General features: G+C 49.5%; 1 protein-coding gene across 13 annotated transcripts in view; it reads left to right on the forward strand.

The window, feature by feature from the left end:
• CAMTA2 (calmodulin binding transcription activator 2) overlaps positions 1–21639 on the forward strand; it is a 1813542-nt gene that overhangs the window by 846288 nt on the left and 945615 nt on the right. For all 13 annotated transcript variants that reach the window (XM_069643632.1, XM_069643658.1, XM_069643676.1 and 10 more), the window contains one exon: positions 773–899. In XM_069643632.1, the coding sequence (XP_069499733.1) occupies positions 773–899 (127 nt within the window). The remainder of the gene's footprint in view (positions 1–772; positions 900–21639) is intronic.

The following is a 21639-nucleotide window of genomic DNA, read 5'->3' on the forward strand; positions in this document are numbered from 1 at the left end:
GAGCAACGTGACCCCAAGGCGGGGTAAATACCAGGAAGTGACCAGCAGGAGAGGGCGCCAGGAGTTTACTTGGTAGGTAGCGCCACGAGAACACCTAGAGTTGGCATATCTGCCAGCGGTCCCTAAGAGGGAAAGAAGACAAGAGATAAAAGAGATAAACCATAGACTGATGATCAACCAGAAGAGAGGTTGAAGAGACATTAAGTGTACTTGATTGAACTGTGCATCTGGTCAGAAGCCAGCCTCTGTTCTTTTTGGGGAGAGAGCCCAAATTATATCTTTTTGTTGAATTTATGTTTTTCTATTTTTAGTGGTTGAGACAGAACTATCACAGGATTCTGGACAGACTACTTTTCTTGTTTTGTGAGACATCCAGACAATCACCCTTTTAGACCTTTCATTTATAGAATATGGCAGAGAAACGTAGGCTTAAGGATAGCTATGGCATGGTGTCTTCTGATCAATAAACATTCAGTGAAAATGCCTCCCTTTCCACCTCCTGCTTCTGATCTACCACATGAAGGTGCACATAAGAAAAATCAGTCTCGATATAACAGTTTTCAATTAAACCTCATTGAAGAGAAATAAATCGGGGCATTACAAATTCTAGGGGGCTTTCAAAGATTATCTTAGATTGTGATTGACAATGGTCTGCCCCCATTTATGAACTTATTAAATACCAATATTTGTCCGTGTGTTGTGTTGCTAATCTTCGAACATGTTTAGGGATATGAGTATTCCATTGATGTTAACAATCTCTTGCTTTTGTTAGGGTGGCGTGAAGGTTCTAATTACTGGCCCATGGACAGAGGATGCTGAGAGATATTCCTGCGTGTTTGACCAGATCACAGTTCCTGCTTCGCTCATACAGTCAGGTGTCCTGCGCTGTTATTGTCCCGGTAACCAAGCTTACTACTTTTGCTGATGTTGTTTGCTTCCCTTTAAAAAACAACTTGTCACATGTCATTTATTATGGGACCAGAAAGACTCTTGCTTGGATTATTTTACTGGCTTTAATGTGAAAATATGCATCAGTCAGTCCTGTTAATGCTTTCTCATTAGTTATAAATCCATGATTTATATTCCTTAATTCTCCAGCATGGGGTCTGGCATGGATTCACATGCTCATGAATATTCCCCGTCGTCAGGCTGGGAATCCTCGGTAAAGAAAAATCAGTATCATTTTCGTTTCTGATCTGTCTTTCGTAGTAGTAACCAATCATTGATCTCTGCGTCATACTGACCACAGCCAATGACTGCCCTCTTCCTGAGCCCCGCCTCTGGCAGCCATCCTCAGATTTTTACCGCACGTTCAAGTGTTGGGATCCTCAGGCTATTGCTCTCGAGCTTTAGTGCGTTTTCACGCTTTTTCATAGGAAAATTCTCTTTTTTCGGTCAAAAGAGCCTCAAGCTCCACCGTTTCTTCATCCGATCAACGGGGACCCGTGTCGGATTCTTCTACGCCCCTCAAGGGTGAAGATTTCGTCGAGCCACGCTTTTGGAGGACTCCAGAAGTTTCTCAGGCCCATCTCGGACATGGCCCAGGAGAAGGGAAGCTCGACGCCCGGAAAGCTGTTCAGGGTCTGCCCTGGATGCCAGCTTCAGAATGTCTTCAAGGAGGACGAACACTCCCTTTGCCTCTAATGCCTGCATGAGGACAAGACGCACGTGGAGAAGGACTGTGCGTTTTGCGGGAACATGTCGGAGCGGACCATGAAGGACCGCCATCTGCGTCTCGCCAACTGGCTGGAAGGGGAAGAGCCCGTCAGGCGAGAAAAAGAAGAAGTCCGAGCGGTCTTCTAAGACCTTTGAGGGCGCCCTGGCGACGGGGGCCCAACAGAAGGCCAAGCACCGCGAGTCCGCTGGCACCGGGAGCACCGAACGGTCGGGCTCTTCGGTTGCCAGGCAGGGCGCAACCTCCCCGGCGCCATCAACCACGAGCCAACGCTCTGGCTCAGGTAAGAGGAAGTCCGAGCGGGGCCTCTCCGGCGAAGCTTCTGGAGAGGCCCCGGTCGAGCTCGAAGGCCCCATCGGAGGGGGAGCGAGGCGGTGACCCTCCCCCCAAGGAGAAGGCGGTGAGCGCACCTAAGGTGGTGAAAGCCTTGATCCACCCTGCCAAGGCCTCTATCGAGACAGTCGCGGCGGCCCTGGCTCAGCCTGTGGAGGCTACACCAGTGGAGGCGACATCGGGGCCAGAGTCTCCCTGCCACCGCGGAGGGAGTCCTCTTTCAAGCCCATCGACAGGACCCCCGTGAAACCTCCGACGGAGAAGAAAATGGGGGGGCAGGAGGCCATCTTGGATTCGGCCTCAACCTCTGAAGAGGAGCGGATCGAAGTCTTAAGCCACGGCATTGGCGTGGAAGAAGACCAGCCCGTCGGGAGGGACCCCGACGAAGGAGACGAGGAGAACGTCGAGGGTGCCGACGAGGTTCCTGACCGCCCGTCGGAATCCCCTCAACCAGTGCCGCAAGACAACTCAGCGGCCATTTTGTTGGCTATACAGTCCTTATGCTCGGAGATAAGGACGAGATTGCCGTTACCACCAACGGAGGAACCGCACCCGACGGGGGACCCGGAGCCAGGCCCTTCTGGGAGCCCTCCTCCTAAGAGAAGAAGGATTCATCCTCCACCTCCTTTTCAACCATCGCGCCCTGCTCAGCCCTCCTCCCCATCCACGACCCGTGGGGATGATACGGGGACGGCCGCGACGGGTACAGACGACGAAGTTTACGGCGAGGATCTTCTGCCGTCACCTCCTCCCCAGGCTTCCCCGCCCGACGAGATTGGATCGTTTCATGCCATGATCGCCAGGGCATCCGAGCTTTTCCAGCTCTGCAGCTCTGCCCAGAAGAGAAGAAGGAAGGTTTCCTTTATCAACGGCGCGAGACCAAGAGGAAGACGGTCCTCGCTGTACCTGTACTGGACGATATCTGGGATGAGGGTCTCGCCCTCCTCAAGAACCCATCCACAACGCCTGCGAGAAGGGATCGGTACGAGATGAAGTACCGGGTCCCGGACGCGGCCCCCTTGTGCCTTCGGGCACAGCCGACCCCGGACTCGGTCGTCTCCGCGGCAGCCAGGAAGAAAGCGGGGGGGGCATCGGCCTCTACGTCAACCTCCCCCCGGACGGCGAGGGAAAGAAATTGGACACGATGGCACGCAGAGTCCTCTCCTCGGCAGCGACGACGATTAAGGCTGCCAACACCTTGGCTATCGTGGCCCCCTACGACAGGGAGTTGTGGTACAAGATCGCCCCCCTGCTGGACTTCCTACCGGACGACAAGAGGGCGGAGGCCCTAGAGATCTTGCAGGAAGGAGAAGTGGCGTCGGACCACGCCATTACGATAGCGACGGACATCGCTGACACTGGTTTTCACCAGTTGGGCAACAGCGTGTGCCTTAGACGGCGTGGATGGCTCAAGGCAACGGACTTCCGGCAGGACGTGCAGACCAGAGTTTTGGACATGCCGTTCGACGGGAGCAACCTGTTTGGGAAAATAGTGGACGATTCCCTGCAAGCCATCAAGGCGGACACAGAGACGGCCCGGGCTCTTGGTGTTCTCCAACAACGACGGCCGCCCTTTCGGAGCACCGGAGGCAAGCAGGGTGCCTCCAAAGGTTCCGGCGGCGGATATTCCACCTACCGTCAAGCGGCCCGTTCGTCGTCACAGGAAGCCTACAGGGGACGAGGCAAGTCGGGCGGACCCCGCCGTCGTCGCCAGGGAGGACAAGGCGGCAAAGCCTAGTCGAAGCAGGACTGAAACGGCCGTGGGGTCGGGCCCCCACCGAAGCACCCCGGTGGGAGGCCGGCTGGCGAACTTCGTCAGCGTGTGGGAGTCCATCTCCACCGACCGTTGGGTGCTGGACGCCCTGGCCCAGGGTCACGCGCTCGAGTTTCTAAAGAAGTGCCCGCGCGTCCCCCCCGTGGCCAGGAAGGAACATCACAACTTCTCTTGGAGGTAAAGGCGATGCTCAAGAAAGGCGCCATCGAGCTCGTCCCAAAGAGGCTTCGGGGCTCCGGAGTTTACTCAAGATACTTCCTCGTGAAGAAGACAGGAGGATGGCGTCCCATCCTGGACCTACGATGACTGAACAGATTCATCAAGTCACAGTTCCGGATGGTCACCCTCCAGCACGTCCTGGGTCAGCTGGAGGAGGGCGATTTCCTGTCGTCGTTGTATTTGGAGGATGCTTACTTCCATATCCCCATCCTAAAGGGACACCGAAGGTTTCTCAGATTCATGGTCCAAGGGCGTCACTACCAGTTCAGAGCCCTTCCCTTTGGATTGAGGTCGGCACCCAGGGTGTTCACCAAGTGCCTCGCACCTGTGGCGGCGCGGCTGCGCCGGGAGGGGATCCACGTCTACCCCTACCTGGACGACTGGCTCATCCGAGCAAAGACAAGGGAGCTTGCCACGGAGCACACGGCGAGGACCGTCCAACTACTCACGGACCTGGGATTCTCCATAAACCACGCCAAGTCCCACCTGGTGCCCACGCAAGACGCACTGTTTCTGGGAGCGAAACTCGACACAGTGGCGCTTCTTGCCTCGCCGTCGGAGCAAAGGACGAGGGCCATCTTGGGCAAGGTGCAGCGGATGCTGGTTGCGGACGCGGCCAGGGTGAGGTCCATCAAATCCCTCCTCGGAATGATGTCTTCTTGCATTTATCTCATCCGCCTGTGCAGGCTTCGGATGCGCCCGTTACAGGAGTTCCTGGACGCTCGCTGGATCCAGACGACGGGCAGCTTCGAGGACAGGATCACACTCGACGAGAGTTTCCCACGAGCGATCCGGTGGTGGGGCACCCGCGCGCATCTGACGGCGGGCATGGACTTCCAGACCCCGGGCCACCAGAAGACAGTGACCACGGATGCCTTCCGGAAGGGTGGGGAGCGCACACCGAAAATCTGCACTCGAGAGGCCTTTGGCTTCCGACGGAGCAGTCCCTCCATATCAACGTCCTGGAGCTCCGTGCAGTGTTTTGGGCCCTCAGGTCCTTTCTTCCGTCCCTCAAGGGCAAGGTGGTGAGGATCTTCACCGACAACACCACCACCATGTTCTACATCAGGAAGCAGGGCGGTACCAGATCCCTAGCTCTGTCCAAGGAGGCGCAGGATCTGTGGCATTGGGCCGTCGCCCAAGGGATGTTTCTGGTGCCGTTTCATCTGGCAGGAATAAAAAACACCATCACTGACTCGCTCAGCAGAGAGCTGCGCTCATGCCACGAGTGGGAACTACGACAGGATCTAGTGGACCGCCTCTTCCGACGGTGGGGCACACCCCAGATCGATCTGTTCGCGACGGCGACGAATTCCAAGTGCCGGAGGTTCGCCAGCAGGTTTCCCCAGCCGAGGAGCATGGGCGATGCTTTCGCGTTCCCCTGGGAGGGTCTGTTTCTATACGCGTTCCCTCCATTGCCGTTGATGATCCGGCTCATCAACCAGCTCAAGAGGTCACGGTGCAGGATGATCCTCGTCGCACCTGCGTGGCCGAGGCAGATATGGTTCCCGGACCTTCTGGACTTGTCAGCGTCCCCGTCAATCAAGCTGCCAGTGGACGCGGATCTTCTCTCCAGGGAAGGAGGCGTCATCCTCCATCACGACCCGAAGTCGCTGAACTTGCAGGCCTGGCTCCTGCAGCGTTAGAGTTTGGAGGTTACGACATACCGGCCGACTGCAGAGAGGTTCTTGCAAAGGCCAGGGCGTCCTCAACTCTTAAATCTTACGGACACAAATGGAAGAGGTTCTCTGTCTGGTGCCACGCACAGAAGATTAACCCTCTACGGATTACGGCTCCTCAAGTACTGCTGTACCTACTGACGCTGGCCAAGGCTGGACTAGCGCACGCTTCCATCAAGATTCATCTTGCTGCGATCTCCCGATACACCAGAACCACGGGACGGACGTCTTTGTGGTCTCATCGTCTGGTGAAAGAATTCATGAAGGGACTGTTCAGATCGTTCCCGCCGGTGAAGGCTCCGGTCCCGGCGTGGGAGCTCAACGTGGTGCTGACCAAGCTCATGGGACCTCCGTTCGAGCCTCTGCACTCAGCTCCGTTGAAGTTCTTGTCGTGGAAAACATCGTTTCTTGTGGCCATCACCTCCGCACGACGGGTGGGAGAGATCCAGGCCCTTTCCTGCAAGCCCCCGTACACGAGGGTAGTGCTCAGAACGCACCCCTCCTTCATGCCCAAGGTGCCGTTGAACTTCAACCTCAGCGTACCCTTGGTGTTGCCTGTTTTCTTCCCGTCGCCTTCGTCGCCGGCTAAAAGGACTTTGCACTTGCTGGATGTGGCTAGAGCGCTGAAGTTCTACGTGGACCGCACAAAGAGTTTTCAGAAGACGTCACAACTTTTTGTGAACTTTGGACCTGTCAATCAGGGGAAGGCTCTCTCAAAGGCTTCCATTTCCAGATGGCTCTCCGGCTGTATCATGTACTGTCATCGGTTGGCAAACCGACCGCTGTCTGGCCGTCCGAGAGCCCATTCCACCAGAGCGATCGCAGCTACCACAGCGTTCCTATCTGGTGTGCCCCTGCTGGACATCTGCTGGGCTGCTACGTGGAGGTCGACGCACACCTTCACGAAATTCTACTGCGTCGACCGGGATTCCAGGGAGGAGTCCAGAGTCGGCCAGGCAGTGCTGCGCAACCTGTTCGCATAAGGTGAGCCTGGTGAGGAGGTAAGAGATGCTTAATGTTGAGTTGTTTTATTGCTTAATGTTGAGCCTGTTGCCACCCCCCGTGGTTGTGCATGTGTGTACTGCTATGTATTCTTTTATTTCTGAGCATGTGAATCCATGCCAGACCCCATGCTGGAGAAGGAACAAGTTACTTACCTGTAACTGTTGTTCTCCAGCATGGGTCTGGCATGGATTCACATGCAAACCCTCCCGCCTACCCCTCTGTGGCTCTTCACTTGGTCATACTGCCACTTCACGTGCTACCAAATCTGAGGATGGCTGCCAGAGGCGGGGCTTAGGGAGAGGGCAGTCATTGGCTGTGGTCAGTATGACGCTGAGATCAGTGATTGGTTACTACTACGAAAGACAGATCAGAAACGAAATTGATACTGATTTTTCTTTACTGAGGATTCCCAGCCTGACGACGGGGAATATTCATGAGCATGTGAATCCATGCCAGACCCATGCTGGAGAACAACAGTTACAGGTAAGTAACTTGTTCCTTTTAAAATGAACCAAATATCTTTAGTTGGTGCTGTATTCAAAGTTGCCCTCCATATGCTGTTTTTTTTCCCACCCTTGATTTTTCCTCTCCCTGTACCTGCTTCCTCACCCATGTCGCTCATATACTCTTGGTGTCCGGAGTTAGGTTATTATTTGTGCAGCTGTTATCTTCTGTGGGGTGCCTTTGTACAAATTAGCAATAAAGTAAAATAACTTGATGGCAGTAACTCCACTGAGATTTAAATTCAACGTCACATTCACATTACCTCTGTAAAATAATTCCCACTAACTGGTTTGCAAAATGAAAATATATTTACCATGGTAAAATACTCGCAGCATTTCGAATTACTTGGCTAGCGCAATCCATTTGAACGTTTCAAAGTGTAACATAATCTCCCTCAATTAAAGCACTACCGAAGACACATTCAAAAATAATGGAGAAACTCTCAAAAGTTGAATTTAAGAAAAATTATAAAAGCCGTTTGTGGACGTGTGATGCAGGCGGCCAAAATGAGGAAGGCTGTGTGGGAGACCCCAGACATGGCCATAGTTTTTGGCCTGGAAATTAAGACCCACTGAGGGATGCATTTTGTCTACAGACGGATGGGGGTCCCCCCTCTGGCAAGAACAGGCAGCATACATAGAATAGTGGGAATTCTAATGAATACAACAAAGTCTTTTCAAAACAGATTTATTACAGGTAGAGAAGTAGGGTTGTTGCCAGCTGAGTATGTTAGGCACACTGGACATGGATGATTGGCACACTAGCTAGTCACAACCACTGGAATGGGTTGTAGAGTGGAGAAGGCTGCTGGGGAAGAGGAGAGAGACTGGGGAAGAGAAAAGGAATAATGGGCAGCTGGGGAAGCGGTCAGAGGGAGAGGGTGGGGCGCGAGGATGAAAATAGCCAGTGGGGAGATGGGGGGAGAGGGCAGCTGGTAGGGAGGGTGAGGGCTGAGAGAAGGGAGAAAGAACGAGAGAAAGACAGAGAGCGGGGTGAAGAGGGGAGAGAAGGGTAGGAAAGCAGCAGGGACAGAGAAGCAGAGAGGCCAGGAGAGAGAAGCAGGGGTGTAGAGAGACCAGGAGAGAGAAGCAGGGGCTCAGAGAGGCCAGGGGAGAGAAGCAGGTGCAGAGACTCCACGAGAGGGCAGGAGAGAGAAGCAGGGCCAGAGAGGTCAGAAGAATGACGTAAGGGGAAGCAGAGGTAGTGAGGCCAGAAGGCCTACCGTGTAGAAAAATAGACCAGGTTGGGGGAGGTGGAGAAGAAAAAGGGAAGAATAGAGAAGGGAAGACAGAGTACCTGCTGAAAGGGCCTCCTCAGCTTCTCTACCCCTACCCGTCATCACACCACCACTAGCAAACAAAAAGAGAGCCCTGCTCTCTCTCCACATGCTTATATAAGGCTGTTGCTCCCCCCTCACTCCAGAGGCAGCTCCACTACCCACCCACATGATGCTTGGTGACAAGACAAAGGGGAGGGTAATTACAGGGTATTGGACAAATGTCCCTCTAGAACCCGCTCCCACAACATGGGAAAACTATTATCTGTGTGGTTTCAGGGAGTTGGAGATGGAAATTACCGGGTGCAGGGCAGGTGGGCACACATTCTCAGGGAGAGATGGCTTGGTGACCTGACAAAGGGGAGGGTAATAACAGGGTGTAGGGCAGGTGTGCAGATAGGTAGGGATAATGGAAAACTGGGGTGCGGCTGAGATTCTCACAAAGGGATGTAAAGGTTAATCCGTAAGCTGCAGGACTGGTTTCTGGCTGTAAATTCACCCCCCTTCCCCCAAGTACAGTGAAGTGTTAATGCAATAGATAAATACAGGCCAAAATACACACATGGGAACCCACTAGTCTCTGGAGATCTGTCATCCAGGTGGCCAGGACACGGCCATCGCTTTTGGATCCAGTTCCTGGGCTGGACCAGTGCGGGAGGATCACCTGGGTGAGAGGTCTTTGGGGAGTGGGACACCGAATGGTGAGACGTGGTAGCCCCTTCCCTGTAACACCTTTACCCCATCCTATGAGTGTAGGATATTCTGGAAGACAAACCCCCCCGTCCTTGTTTTTACAACACAAACACTTTCTCATGGACAGCCCGCTATGAGAGAAAACAGACTGACACCTGAGCCGTATACTCTGTCCCAATACAATCACTGACCATCACACACACCTGACTTCCATTAAGCTTTCCAACAAGGATAAGTGTCATGACCCTTGCCCCTGGCCCTCACTGGCAAGACAGCCTTCCAGTTAGGGCCAGGTCAAAGGCCTTAAAACCTCATCCAAGACTCTCTTGGAGTCCGTCCTGGCGTCTTTGGCGCCAGTTTCATAACCATCATGAAAACCAACATTAGAATGGGACTATTTACTTGGGACTATTTAACTTGGGAGGGGGGTCTCAGCCAACATGGAGGCACACACAAAGCTCAGTTACAAGGAACTAAACTATGCAGTCTAGTCTTTTGGGTGTGGCAGGCCTGGGACTATTTTACCTGGACTACTTTACCTGAGACTATTTAATCTGCACCCAAACAGCAGAACATGCTTTGCGTTATTCTGCTGTGGGCAGCGTAACGCTCACCGTGTCCAGTTCTTTGATGCCAGCTTACCTGAAACCAAGGACCTGCAGAGAGAGAAAGAACACTACGAAATGTACCTGGAACAGTATCCTGTCTTCAATCCATCGCTGACTTCAGTTCCACCCACCTGAAGGTACGAACTCCATCATCCGGGGCCGCATGCATCCTGGAATACCATAACCTGGAAAGAGGAGAAAGAAAGACAGCATTAGTAAGCGTTTACCCACATTTCCTCCCGTATGAAGAAAGCCACACAATTCCTACCTAGGTTGTCATCTCCTGGTCAGTATCATTGCTGGAACATTACGGCGCTCGGCGAGGAACATCGCAACCCGCAAGGAGAGAAAAGACACAGGTTGGCAATATAAAAGGCGAAACAGCACTGCGCATCGCGCATTACTCACCGGACAGCATCGCACACACCACGCTTTCGCCTACCGGCCCATGCTCATCTTCAAACTGCATGACAACACCAAAATTCCTTTCCATACCTAAAAGGAAAGAAGCAAGACATTATTATTCGAACTAAGAGGAACATAAGAACTGCATATAAAGACTGTAAAGCAGCAAACCTACGGAGTCGCAGCAGGCCTGCATTCCCACAGGGGGGCTTGCACCAGTGAAGTAACTTGGTCGCTGCTCGCCCCCCACATCTACGCGCTCCTGCCACAAGAAGCAGGATGGAGAATCCACCTTTTACAATATTAAGGTGAGGCGAAGGCCCAAGGGGGAGGAAGGAGTTGAGGCCAAGGGAGGTGGGAAAACATAAAGACAATCTGGTATTGAATCCAGCTCTCCTATATTGCAGACCCATCTTTAACCAGAGGCCTTACCAAGGGACCGGGAGAGGGTTCGAGAGTGCAAATCATCCAACCAGGGCTGGGTGGGCGTCCCCGTGGATACCAGGTGAGCGTACCAAAAAGGCGGGGCACGAGAGCACACTCTGAGCGAGGCAAAGCATATGAGGAAACAGCAGTTCCAAGATGACAGTTTAACAAGAGGAGAAAGACGGCAAAACTGAAGGGGATTGCAAGGAGGGACATTTCCTTGACCTTTTTGACAAAACCGTTGCTTTCAGCCCTCGAGATTGGAAAGCGTAAGACCAGGAAAACAGGCTGAAGAATCCTGCATTGTGTGTCGGAGATACCCGGGGCACTCCTGTGTCAGGAATCAAGGCGGGCAGAATCGCCAGCCGCTGTGGTACTATCCTTGGCTCCAACAACAAAGCAACACCACAGCGAAATAAACACATCCGGTAAGTTGGCGAGACCAATACAAGACCGGTCTGTGTTGAAAGCAAGATTTGAAGCAGCAACATTGTATGGTGAACGCTGGAGCAAAGATTGCTTGAAACGCGTGTGATAACCAATGCGAGTAATGTTGAACTGCAGATGATTGATTGAACTTTGAAACTAAGATACAATACCTTTGACAGAGTGGTACCACGGCACCACGTGTGTGCTCAAAGGTCTCTGTAAGGTATCCATCCGAGAGTTGACAAAAGTGAAAGAGTGGCAAAGGTTTGTGGATCGAAGTGGTCCTGAGACAGGTCAAGCTAAATCCTGTGTACAAACGAAAGCCTTCGATATTGATATAGTGAAACAAGTTTGTGTTTAAGTAGATTAATTGGTCCGAGCCCGGCGGAGGGAGATCTTGGGGGAAACAGTGAGTCACTCTCAAAATTGGATATGTGAAAATCCTGAGAACATTGTGTTAAAGTGGATCTGAGCCCAGCGGAGGGGGATCCGAGGGGAATAGTAAATCGCCTAAGAAAATCGTGTATATATAAAATACTAAAAGGAAAGGAACTTTTGTTTGTTTGTTGCAACAGGCCCTCTGAACGAAGAGACTTTGAATGGCAAAGATTCTTTGGCACAGAAGGCCATGATGTTGAAGATTTGAACTGCACCCTTGTGCTAGAGAAGCCAGAGACTGTGCGAAGCTCAAGTGTGCTGCCTTGTCCTGTGCTGAAAACGTGGCGAAGGGAAGCCTATGGTTTTGATCTCCTGACATGATTTCTTGAACACTACACTTTTCTTTTGCATAACATTGTTTCCCACACTTTGTATTTAGAGATAAGGATTGGCAATAGGTTTATTAGTATAGGCCCTTTAATTTTGATAAGACACCACTAGACTGCGTTATTATTATTTGATGGTTGTAGCTTGCTCCCATCTTTAGATTTAGGATTAGATGGGCGTTTTTTAAACCCAATTGAAGTTCAATAAACACCCTTGAACTGTGGTCACCTGTGTCCGTCTTACTGTTGATACTATGCCTTCCTTACAGAACATGCAAGCACTTTCAAGAAATAAACCATGAGCATAAACAGCACAGAAACTGTTGTCGGGTGAGTGGGAGTATTCATAGGCAGGGAAAATGAATATAGTCACACGCAGTGCAAGATGGAAAATACATTTCGTAAAAATAAGTCACGCAATACATTGGTGAAATGGAAAAGGCAGAAAAACCACAGTAACATGTAGGTGAAACACAGGTAGAGGCTGCCAGGGGGTCTACATGTGGAGACTGCCATTTCCACATTCCCCTTCTGGTCCCGCAGGGGATCACAGCAACTGGGCTGGGGACCAGCATCACACCTCAATCCGGGGTAGTCTGTAAAGTTGTTGGTATACAGAGTCCGGATTCCAGGATGTGAAAGGGATATGTGACATGGTTAAGTAGGCTCCTGGGGTCTGCCAACACTTTCATAAGAGGCCCCAGAGTAGTTTTCAGATGATAATTAGTGCAAGCAACCACCTCCCAAACCCCCCCCCCCCCTCCAACAGCATACAGGACATATGAAAGCAGATTTCCCTAGAAGGAACTGAACCAATCTTTTTTCCGTCCCGGAATTCCTTGGATGTCTCCTTGGGGGTGGCCCCATGGGTTGTGATGTGAGCAGTGTGGTCAATGATTTCATCAGAGGAGTCTAGAATAAATGCCCAACACTCTGATTCAATAAGTGCACACACACACTGCCATGGGAAGCCAGTATCGTGTTGCTTTTTTTTAGAGCCAGTTTTCTGAACTCTCTCTGTTAAGCAGCCAATGTCCCCAGTGAGAATGCATTCTCATTTGCCACCACTCCTAGAATTTCCTGCAACCAATATACAGCCCTCCTATCTCATGAAACCTGTGTTGGGGATTAATGCGGTGCCATACAGCTGTGTGTCGCTTAGAGTAGGCGTTCACTATATCATGGGCTTGTTGTAGTTCGCAGACGTCTCAGATCTTGCCAGGAGGTCTCCCTTAAGTGACCCTGGTGGCAGGCGGGCACCACATGGGCCAGGGCGCAGCTGCCGCTCCAGAGTTTAGGCAGTTGCTTTGTAGGTCTTCATATTCCAACCCAGTGTCTGTTGGCTGGCACTCTGGCAAGGGTATCTTCCATACCCGGCAAGCAATGTAAGGTAGGAGGCGCGCTGCTGTGTTGTTGAAAGGTTAGTTGGGGCGTTCTCACAGGGAGAGGATGTCCAGTTTGTTTTTGGTCTTCAGGGAATTGCACGTCAGATTTTGCCATTGTACCGCATAGTTAGAGCTGCCTTTTCCAAGTGTGCACTGGGCTTCCCGGGATGGCGGAGGAATAGATCAGACACACTGGCTGCTATGGCCTGGAGCGGGAACTCTGCACCTTGTTGGGGAGGTATAAGGGCACAGATCCAGCAGTTGGGTTGATTGTGTTTGGGGGTCGCCAAATGGCACAGCTGGAGGAAAGAGTTCTCTTGCCAGTCCATTAACGCAGGAGGGAGGAGCAGCAGAAGCAGAGCAAGACATTACGGGTTGGCTTTGGGAATCCATAACACCCGGTTGAAGCACAGCATGTGCAGATGAGTCAGGATCTCTGTCTTCCAAGTCGGGCAGCAGATGAAAAGTTCACTGGAGCCAGGGGAAAAGCAGAGATGTATTTATTTATTTCATTTGTATAGCACACATACAACCTCGAGGCATTAAGACGCTGTTGCACGTGACTACTAGTCAAGCTCGTGTCATACAGACATATTTTACATCATACAATATCAAAAGGTACAGCGGGTACAATTATCATACATGAACAACAAGCATTAGTAAGTGTGGTATGGGGGAAATCCTAGAGGGGAGATGAGGTTTAATTGAAAAGCAGAGTTTTAAGCGATTTGCAGAAGAGGTCATTCTAAAGTTTGGCCCCAAGGTATGGGAAGCTAGGGCCTCGGCGTTCCAGCTCTTTACTTTGGAACAATTAGTCGATCAGTGTAGGGGGTCCTAGTGGGTCTAGATGAGTGGGCTTTTGGTGATTCTTTGTGAGAGGTAGGGTGGCGCTGTATTGGAGAGCCACTTATGGGCAATGGAGAGTGTTTTGTAGGAAATGCGCTCCTGGATGGGAAGTGAAAAGATATAGGCGGCACAGAAAATAAAGAGAGTTCTTTATTTAAAAGGAGCTCCCCAGAGCCCTCCGTACTTTATGGCCTCACAATTCAAACTCTCCAGCAACTGCCTCCTGTGGTCACGCGGCTGCATTCTAAACAATGCCCACAAGTGCATGTGACTGCAGCGAGGCGAAAACATGAGTCTCTACATATCTTTCCCCTTTACAGGAAAACGAATAAACAATTTATGTGACTTAGAAATATTGGAGAAACTACCATAACCAATGTAACCAAACCCAGTTACAAAAAAACATAGAAAAACATAAGAAAACAATAGTTAAAGTTTGTGCATCAAATATGTCATACAATTCATATATTAATTTCAAGATTGATACTCTCTCATCCACACAGGTTTTGATCTAGACCTATGCAAACTTCTTTTACCGGTTCTCACATCTTCGCCGGTTTTCACACAAATTTTATTGTTGTTCCCATCTACTGCCCTTCCTTCCATTTCCTCTCCCAATTTCTTATCATTGTTTACATTCACATCTACTGCCCTTCCTTCCATTTCCTCTCCCAATTTCTTATCATTGTTTACATTCACCTCTCTTCCTTCCGTCTGTTCATTCAACTTACTCTCTCTCCCATTTCCCACTCTTGCTAACCTTCCTTTAGACCAAACCTCTCCTCCTTCCAATATGACAACATTACTCTTTACTGCACAAATCATCTTTGGTCCTAGGAACTTACTATCTACACATTTGTTTACTAGCCTAGGGTTTTTAACATACACCAACTGTCCAATCTTCCATTCTTGTTCCTTCACCCTCATCCTGTCATCAAACAGTTCTTTATTCTTTCCTTGACTCAATTTAATGAGTTTCATTATATGATCACGATCTACATTAACCACTTTGGCCATACCTAGCCATCCTGGACAAAGCCTTGTTCCAGGTTCTCTGCCTTTCATATACACAAAAGGAGATACACCAGTCACCGAGTGCGGCGTAGTGACATAATTCCAAGCTAGCATCCTCAACACCTCTTTCCATGGCTGTCCCGATTTCATGGCCATTTGCAGGCCCCCTTTTATGTACCTGTTGACTCTTTCAACAAGACCATTCGCCTTTGGATTATACAACGCTGTTCTCGTATGTTTTATGCTATATCCTTCCAGAAATGTTCTCATTGCCCCAGATACAAACTGTACTCCGTTATCTGACACAATTTCAACGGGTACCCCTTCCTTAAGAAAAACTCTTTCCAAGAAACTAATCAATTCCTTAGCTGTGACTTCCTTCACTGCTTCCCATTCAAACCATTTGGAATGAAAATCTACCACCACAAATAGAAATTTCAGACCTTCTCCCAACCCTGCTACAGGACCCATGATGTCCACTGCCAACTTGCTCCAAGGCTGGTCTGGTATCACATTAGGTATTAATGGGGCTTCTCTCACCACTTTACATTTGTCACTAGTTTGGCAAATCATGCAATCTTTGACATACCCTTCAGCACTTGTATCAATCCCCGGCCACCAATAATTCTGCCTCAACTTCTTTTTCATGGCAGCTTCTCCAGGATGTCCCTGGTGTGCCAACTTCACCAACACAGATCTAAGTGACTGTGGAGGAACAATGCACCTTCCCCTCCTCAGCCTACCTTCACACAAATTCAGCTCGTCCCTTATCTCCCACCAGGTATTGAATTTATTATCTATGTCTCTTTTGGCTGGCCACCCCCTTACTGTCCAACACTTTATAAGCTTAAGATCTTCATCTACATCTTCTTCTTGTATCCACTCTTCCTTCTTTACAGCATTCAGAATTTCTGCCACTACCAACTCTTCCTCATTTTTATCCACAACATTACTGTTTACTGGCAGTCTTGACAGGCAGTCTGCCACTACATTTTTCTTTCCAGGCAAATAGCTTACCTCAAAGTTAAAATTCTGAAGTCCCAAACCCCACCTGCTAATCCTTGGGGAACCCAACGCCCATCTTCCACTCTCAAAAAGCTGAACCATCGGCTTATGGTCTGACCTGACCACGAATCTTCTTCCCCACAAGAAATACTTGAAATGGCTCACAGCCCAGAACATTGCCAGGGTTTCTCTTTCTATAACGGAATATTTGCACTCCGCACCTCTCAGCGTCCTAGATGCAAACGCAATAACTCTCTCTGTATTGTCCCTGTCGTACTGCACCAATGTCGCACCCAGCCCAAGCATACTCGCATCGACCACCAAAACACTCTCGTCTTTGGGATCGAACCTACCTATGGATGGCGCTTCACTCACCGCTTTCTTGACACACTCAAAAGCCACATCACATTCTGCTGACCATTCAGATTTCGCACCCTTCTTGAGCAACATTCTGAGAGGGGTGGACACTTTGGCAAAATCTTTCACGAACTTGAGATAATATTCGGCCAATCCTAAAAATGATTTCACTTGTTCCTTATTCTCTGGCACAGGTGCAACTTTCACTGCCTCCACCAAATTCCTCTTGGGCCTCACCCCTTGTTCATCTATCTCATGTCCAAGATATTCCACCCTATGCACCGCAATCTTACACTTACTCCTTTTAACCGTTAACCCAGCCTCACCCAATCTATTTAACACTTGTATCAACACTCCATCATGTTCTTCAGTGGAACTAGCATATATCAGAACATCATCTTGAAACACAATAATGTTCTTTACTCCGCTCAACACTGTCTCCATCACCCTTTGGAATACAGCTGCCGCCTAGGCAAGTCCAAACGGCATCCTGCAATACTTAAATGTTCCAAACACCGTAATGAATGCCGTCAAGTGTTGACAATCCTCCTTCAGTGGAACCTGATGGTATGCCTGAGAAAGATCGATGACTGAAAATACTTTGGCATTGTTCAACACTGACAATTTGTCACCTATTATCGGCAGGGGATGTCTATCTACTAAGATATTCCTGTTCAGCTCTCGCAGGTCTACACATGGTCTAATGTCTCCATTAGTCTTCGCTGCCACCACCACCGGCGACAGCCATTCAGAGCTTTCACTCTTCTCAATGATTCCTCTTTGGAGTAGTGACTCCACTTTTACCTTCAGCTTTTCACTTAGTTCATGAGGCACTGGCCTCACCTAGTGCACTTTAGGACTGGCTCCTGCCTTCAGCTGAATTTGATGTTCAAATCCCTTTAACATTCGCAATTCCTCTTGAAACACTTTGGGGTATTCCTTCTCCCACTTATCTTTCAGCTCGGCCACATCAATAGGCCTTTCTGCATTCGCTTGGATCCTGATACCCAACTTCCTCTGTTCACCCCATCCCAGGAGTGACGAACCTTCTTGAGTAACATATATCTCAGATTCACAGCTTCTCCCTTTATACTTAATGGAAGCCCGGAACATTCCTACAATTTCAATTTTTATATTCCCATATGCATAGGGTTCAATATTGTGTTCCTTCAACTGCTTTACATCACCCTGCATGCAACCCAAGAATGTTGCATTTGACATCAAAGTCCACGGTGAACAACTGTCCACTTTCATAGTCACTATTCTCCCGTTGATCATGAATACATCTGTTGGTGCACCTCCCTTGTTAGAAACTTCCGATACTTCTAGCACATGTTTTGCTTGGTTGCTCATTCCCATAGCATGATCCTCTTCTTGTTCAGGTACTCTTCCTCCTGCTTCAATGTTTTGCACCATCCCCGATTCCCGGCAGACTCTTGCGAAATGACCCTTTTTCTTGCATTTCAAACACGATATATTCCTGGCTGGACAGAACATGCTTGTTGAAATGTGATGGTTACTGCCACACTTGTAACATCTTATTTCCTTGTTAGGATTGCCTTTACGGAATCCCCTCACTGCGGCCACTTCTCCTTCCGACTTGTCTCCTTTCATGGTATTCATATATTTATGGGTCTGTTCCATACTTCTTGCTGTGTCTATGGCTAACTCCAGTGATGCATCTTTTGACAGTAGCCTCTCTTGTATTTTTACATTATTCGTGCATCTAACTAATTGGTCTCTTATAAGAGAGTCTGTGAGTTGCCCAAACTCACACGTATGACTAAGGGACCTTAATGCTGCAATAACATTTTCCACTGGTTCTTGCGAATCTTGTACCCTCTGGAAGAACTTGTGCCTTTCAAACGTTATGTTTTTCTTGGCTTCGAAATGGACTTCTAACTTCCTCTCCGCCATGGAATACTGATCCACGTCTCCTTGGCCTTGCTGTGGCAGATCAGGCAAACCATCGTAAACACTTCTGCCTTCAGTTCCTAAATTGTGGAGTAATATTACTTCTTTTCTCGCTGATGCAAACTTATCACCACCTATGGCAATCAGATAGGTGTCAGATAACTTTTTCCACCTATCCCACCTTATTGGTGGAGCACCAGGTTCTGGTAGAAACGGTGGTGGTGGTGCCATACTTGCTGCAGCCATCTTTATATAGTTCGTGGTGTGCACTCGCACCAATTCACAATTGCCTTCCTTATTTTCCGTATAATGTTCTCCACAACTGTACAAACGCCTTCTATGTCTTTCTCTTTTTTTTTTTTTTCTTTACTTGCCCCTTATCCACAACTCCACTGGTGCCCAGCTCCTCCTCAAGATTTCTTTATTTCTGGGCCTGTTGGCCTTAGTTAGCCACTCCTTTCCCTGCTGGTTGTGCCCTGCCCCACACCCCCTGCTCCTCACCTTATTGTCCAATGGAGAGCCGGGTGGGCGGCACCAACCAGGAACAGGACCCGCTGCGCAGGCTTCTTCAAGCTTCTTCAAGTGCGAGCGGAGGTGGGGAGAGCGTCCTCCTGCAGCACCACGCTCCCTGGGCGCCGCGGAGACAGCCGCTCGTTTCAAAAGTGAAACAAATCTCCTCCGGCAGCGCCGTGCTTCCAGGGCACTGCAGAGACAGTCCCCTTGCGGCCCCTCACCTCACTGCTCACAATGTGGCCTGCGCTGCTGCCGGTCGCGACCGCTGCGCGGCGAGCTCCTAGTGCCTCTCCTAATCCTCGTCGCCAATTGAAAAGATATAGGCGGCACAGAAAATAGAGTTCTTTATTTAAAAGTAGCTCCCCAGATCCCTCCGTACTTTACGGCCTCACAATTCAAACTCGCCAGCAACTGCCTCCTGTGGTCACGCGGCTCTCATTCTAAACAATGCCCACGAGTACGCGTGACTGCAGCGAGGCGAAAACATGAGTCTCTACAGGAAGCCAGTGTACTTCTCTTCTGGCTGTTGAGATGTGCTCTCTCTTAGGGATATTCAGGGCTGCTCTGAGAGCGTTTTTCTGGATGACTTGGAATTTCTGAATGTTTCTGGATGAGGTGCCGGTGAATAGGACATTACAGTAATCGATCTTGGAAGCAATGATTGCACGGGCAATGGATAGGCAGTCATTTTTGGAAAGGAAGGGTCTGGCTGCATTGAGGATCTTGGTGGCATAGGCTGCTGAGGAGGCAACAGCGCTTACTTGTCTGTTCATAGTTAGTGAGGCGTACATTGTTTGATACGGTAATGGAGCAATTGTCAATTTGGAAGGCAGTGTATTGATTGTTGAGGGTTTGTAGGCTGCATGGAGGTCCGATGATAAACATTTTCTCACCTTTGAGACAAAGATGATTGGCTGCCACCCAGGTCTGTATTGTAGAGTAGATCTTGTTAAGGATGTTGGGAGTCATCAGTGTAGTTGCCTGTGAGGGGGATCAGGATTTGGGTGTTGTCGTTATATGATATATTTTATTTACATCGCGCTCGTACACAAGTATAGCGAGTGTAAGCTATGCTGAGGGAGTGTAGGATGTTGAATAGAGGCCTGGTAAAGATATTGTAGAGAGTTGGGGCGATGATGGACCCTTGTGGTATACCACAAGATATGGGAGAGGGAGAGGCATTAGCGATCTCTGAGAAGACTCTCATGGCTCTCCCTTCCAGGAAGGAAGTGATCCAGGCCATCGCTGAGGGTGAGAAATGAGCGTGAGTGGAGAGGTGAAGGCACAGGATTTGGTGGTTGACCAGGTCGAATGCTGCAGATAGGTCTAAGAGGAGGAACAGGGCAGATTTAACCCCGTACCTGATCTTGTCTAGCTGATTTGTCAGTTCGAGACGGGCCAATTCATTATCATGCCCTGGGCGGAAGCCAGATTGTCGCATTCCAAGGATTTGATTGTCCTCCGACAACTGTTGTACTTGCAGCTAGGCTGCACGGTCCAAAATTAATTTTTAGGAGGAAAGGGTTGGTGATGATTGGCCTATAGTTTGAGGGAATGCCTAGTTTTAGGAGTCAGTGGACCCATGCTTCTTTGAGACTAGATGGAACAGTGCTTTGGGCGTAGGATGCATTTATGTTGGCTGTGTTGATGGGGTTTAATATGTCAGCACAGTCTTTGATGAGGGATGCAGGGCAAATATCGCCTTTGCATTTTGAGGGTTTAAGACTTTTTATCAATTTTGTGACTTCTAATTCGGAGAGGTCTCTGAAGAAGAACTGAGGGGTCGAGGGATGGGGGGCTGTTGCTAATGACAGTGGGGTCTTTTTTTGATTTTGCTTTTGGTGAGAGGATTTTCATGTTCACAGTGTGAAATGTGTTAAGAGTGCTGCTTGAAAGCACCAGGTCTTGTCTTTAGTGAGGGTTGTGGGGGTGCTGCTGGGAATTCTAATTCTCTGTAGATGGAAACAATCTCTTTAACATCTAACTTGGCATTGCTGATTCTGGTATTGAAGGAATTTGATTTGGCTGTGATTATGGCTGATTTGTAGAGTTTGGAGAAGTCCTGTTTTGCAGTGTTGGTGTGATTCTTTAACCACTTTAGCTGGGCTTGTCGTTTCATGGTGCGTAATTCTTGAAGGTCGGGGGTAAACCAAGAGTTAGTGTCTGACTGTTTTAGATTTTTGAGGAACTAGTAGGGCTAAGGTGTTCACTGTTCTGAGAGGATTTAAGAGTGGGTGTGCACTAGAGATTTGATATTGGTGGTGAAAGGGTGCTGGAGGCAAGGCTTGTTGAGCAGAGGCAGGATGTTGTCTCTGGTGAGCTTTCCTGAGCTCTGTGTAACAGCAGGAGGAAGTTGGGTTGGGTAGTATTTTGGGGGTTTTGGGCTGGGGGATAGAGAAGTGGATAATATGGTGGTTTGACCATTGACAGGGCGAGTTGGCGCTGGAGGAGGCTTTGCAGTTGTGTTTGGCAATCCAGTCTAAAGTGTGTCCTTTACTGTGGGTACAGTTGGTGATGCATTGAGAGAAGCCCAGGGTGTCAGATAATGATTTAGCCGGTAGGTCATTGGGGTCATCGAGGCCCAGGTTGAGGATTCCTAGCAATATGATTTTGGGGAAGGCTTTTAAGTCATCTTGGAGAATATGAAGTAGGTTAGCCTCAAAGTTTGGGGAGGGGGTCAGGAGGGCGGTAGATGAGGTGGATGGTGATTGTTCACGTGGGAGATGGTGAGAGTTTGAATGATAAGAGGTCTGTATTCCCTTCCATGGATGTGTTAAAATGTCTGAGGGGAGTGGATTCTTTAGCAATCAGGGTG

The sequence above is a fragment of the Ambystoma mexicanum genome, chromosome 1p (assembly GCF_040938575.1).
Source record: "Ambystoma mexicanum isolate Mex_15411 chromosome 1p, UKY_AmexF1_1, whole genome shotgun sequence".
NCBI lineage: Eukaryota > Metazoa > Chordata > Amphibia > Caudata > Ambystomatidae > Ambystoma > Ambystoma mexicanum.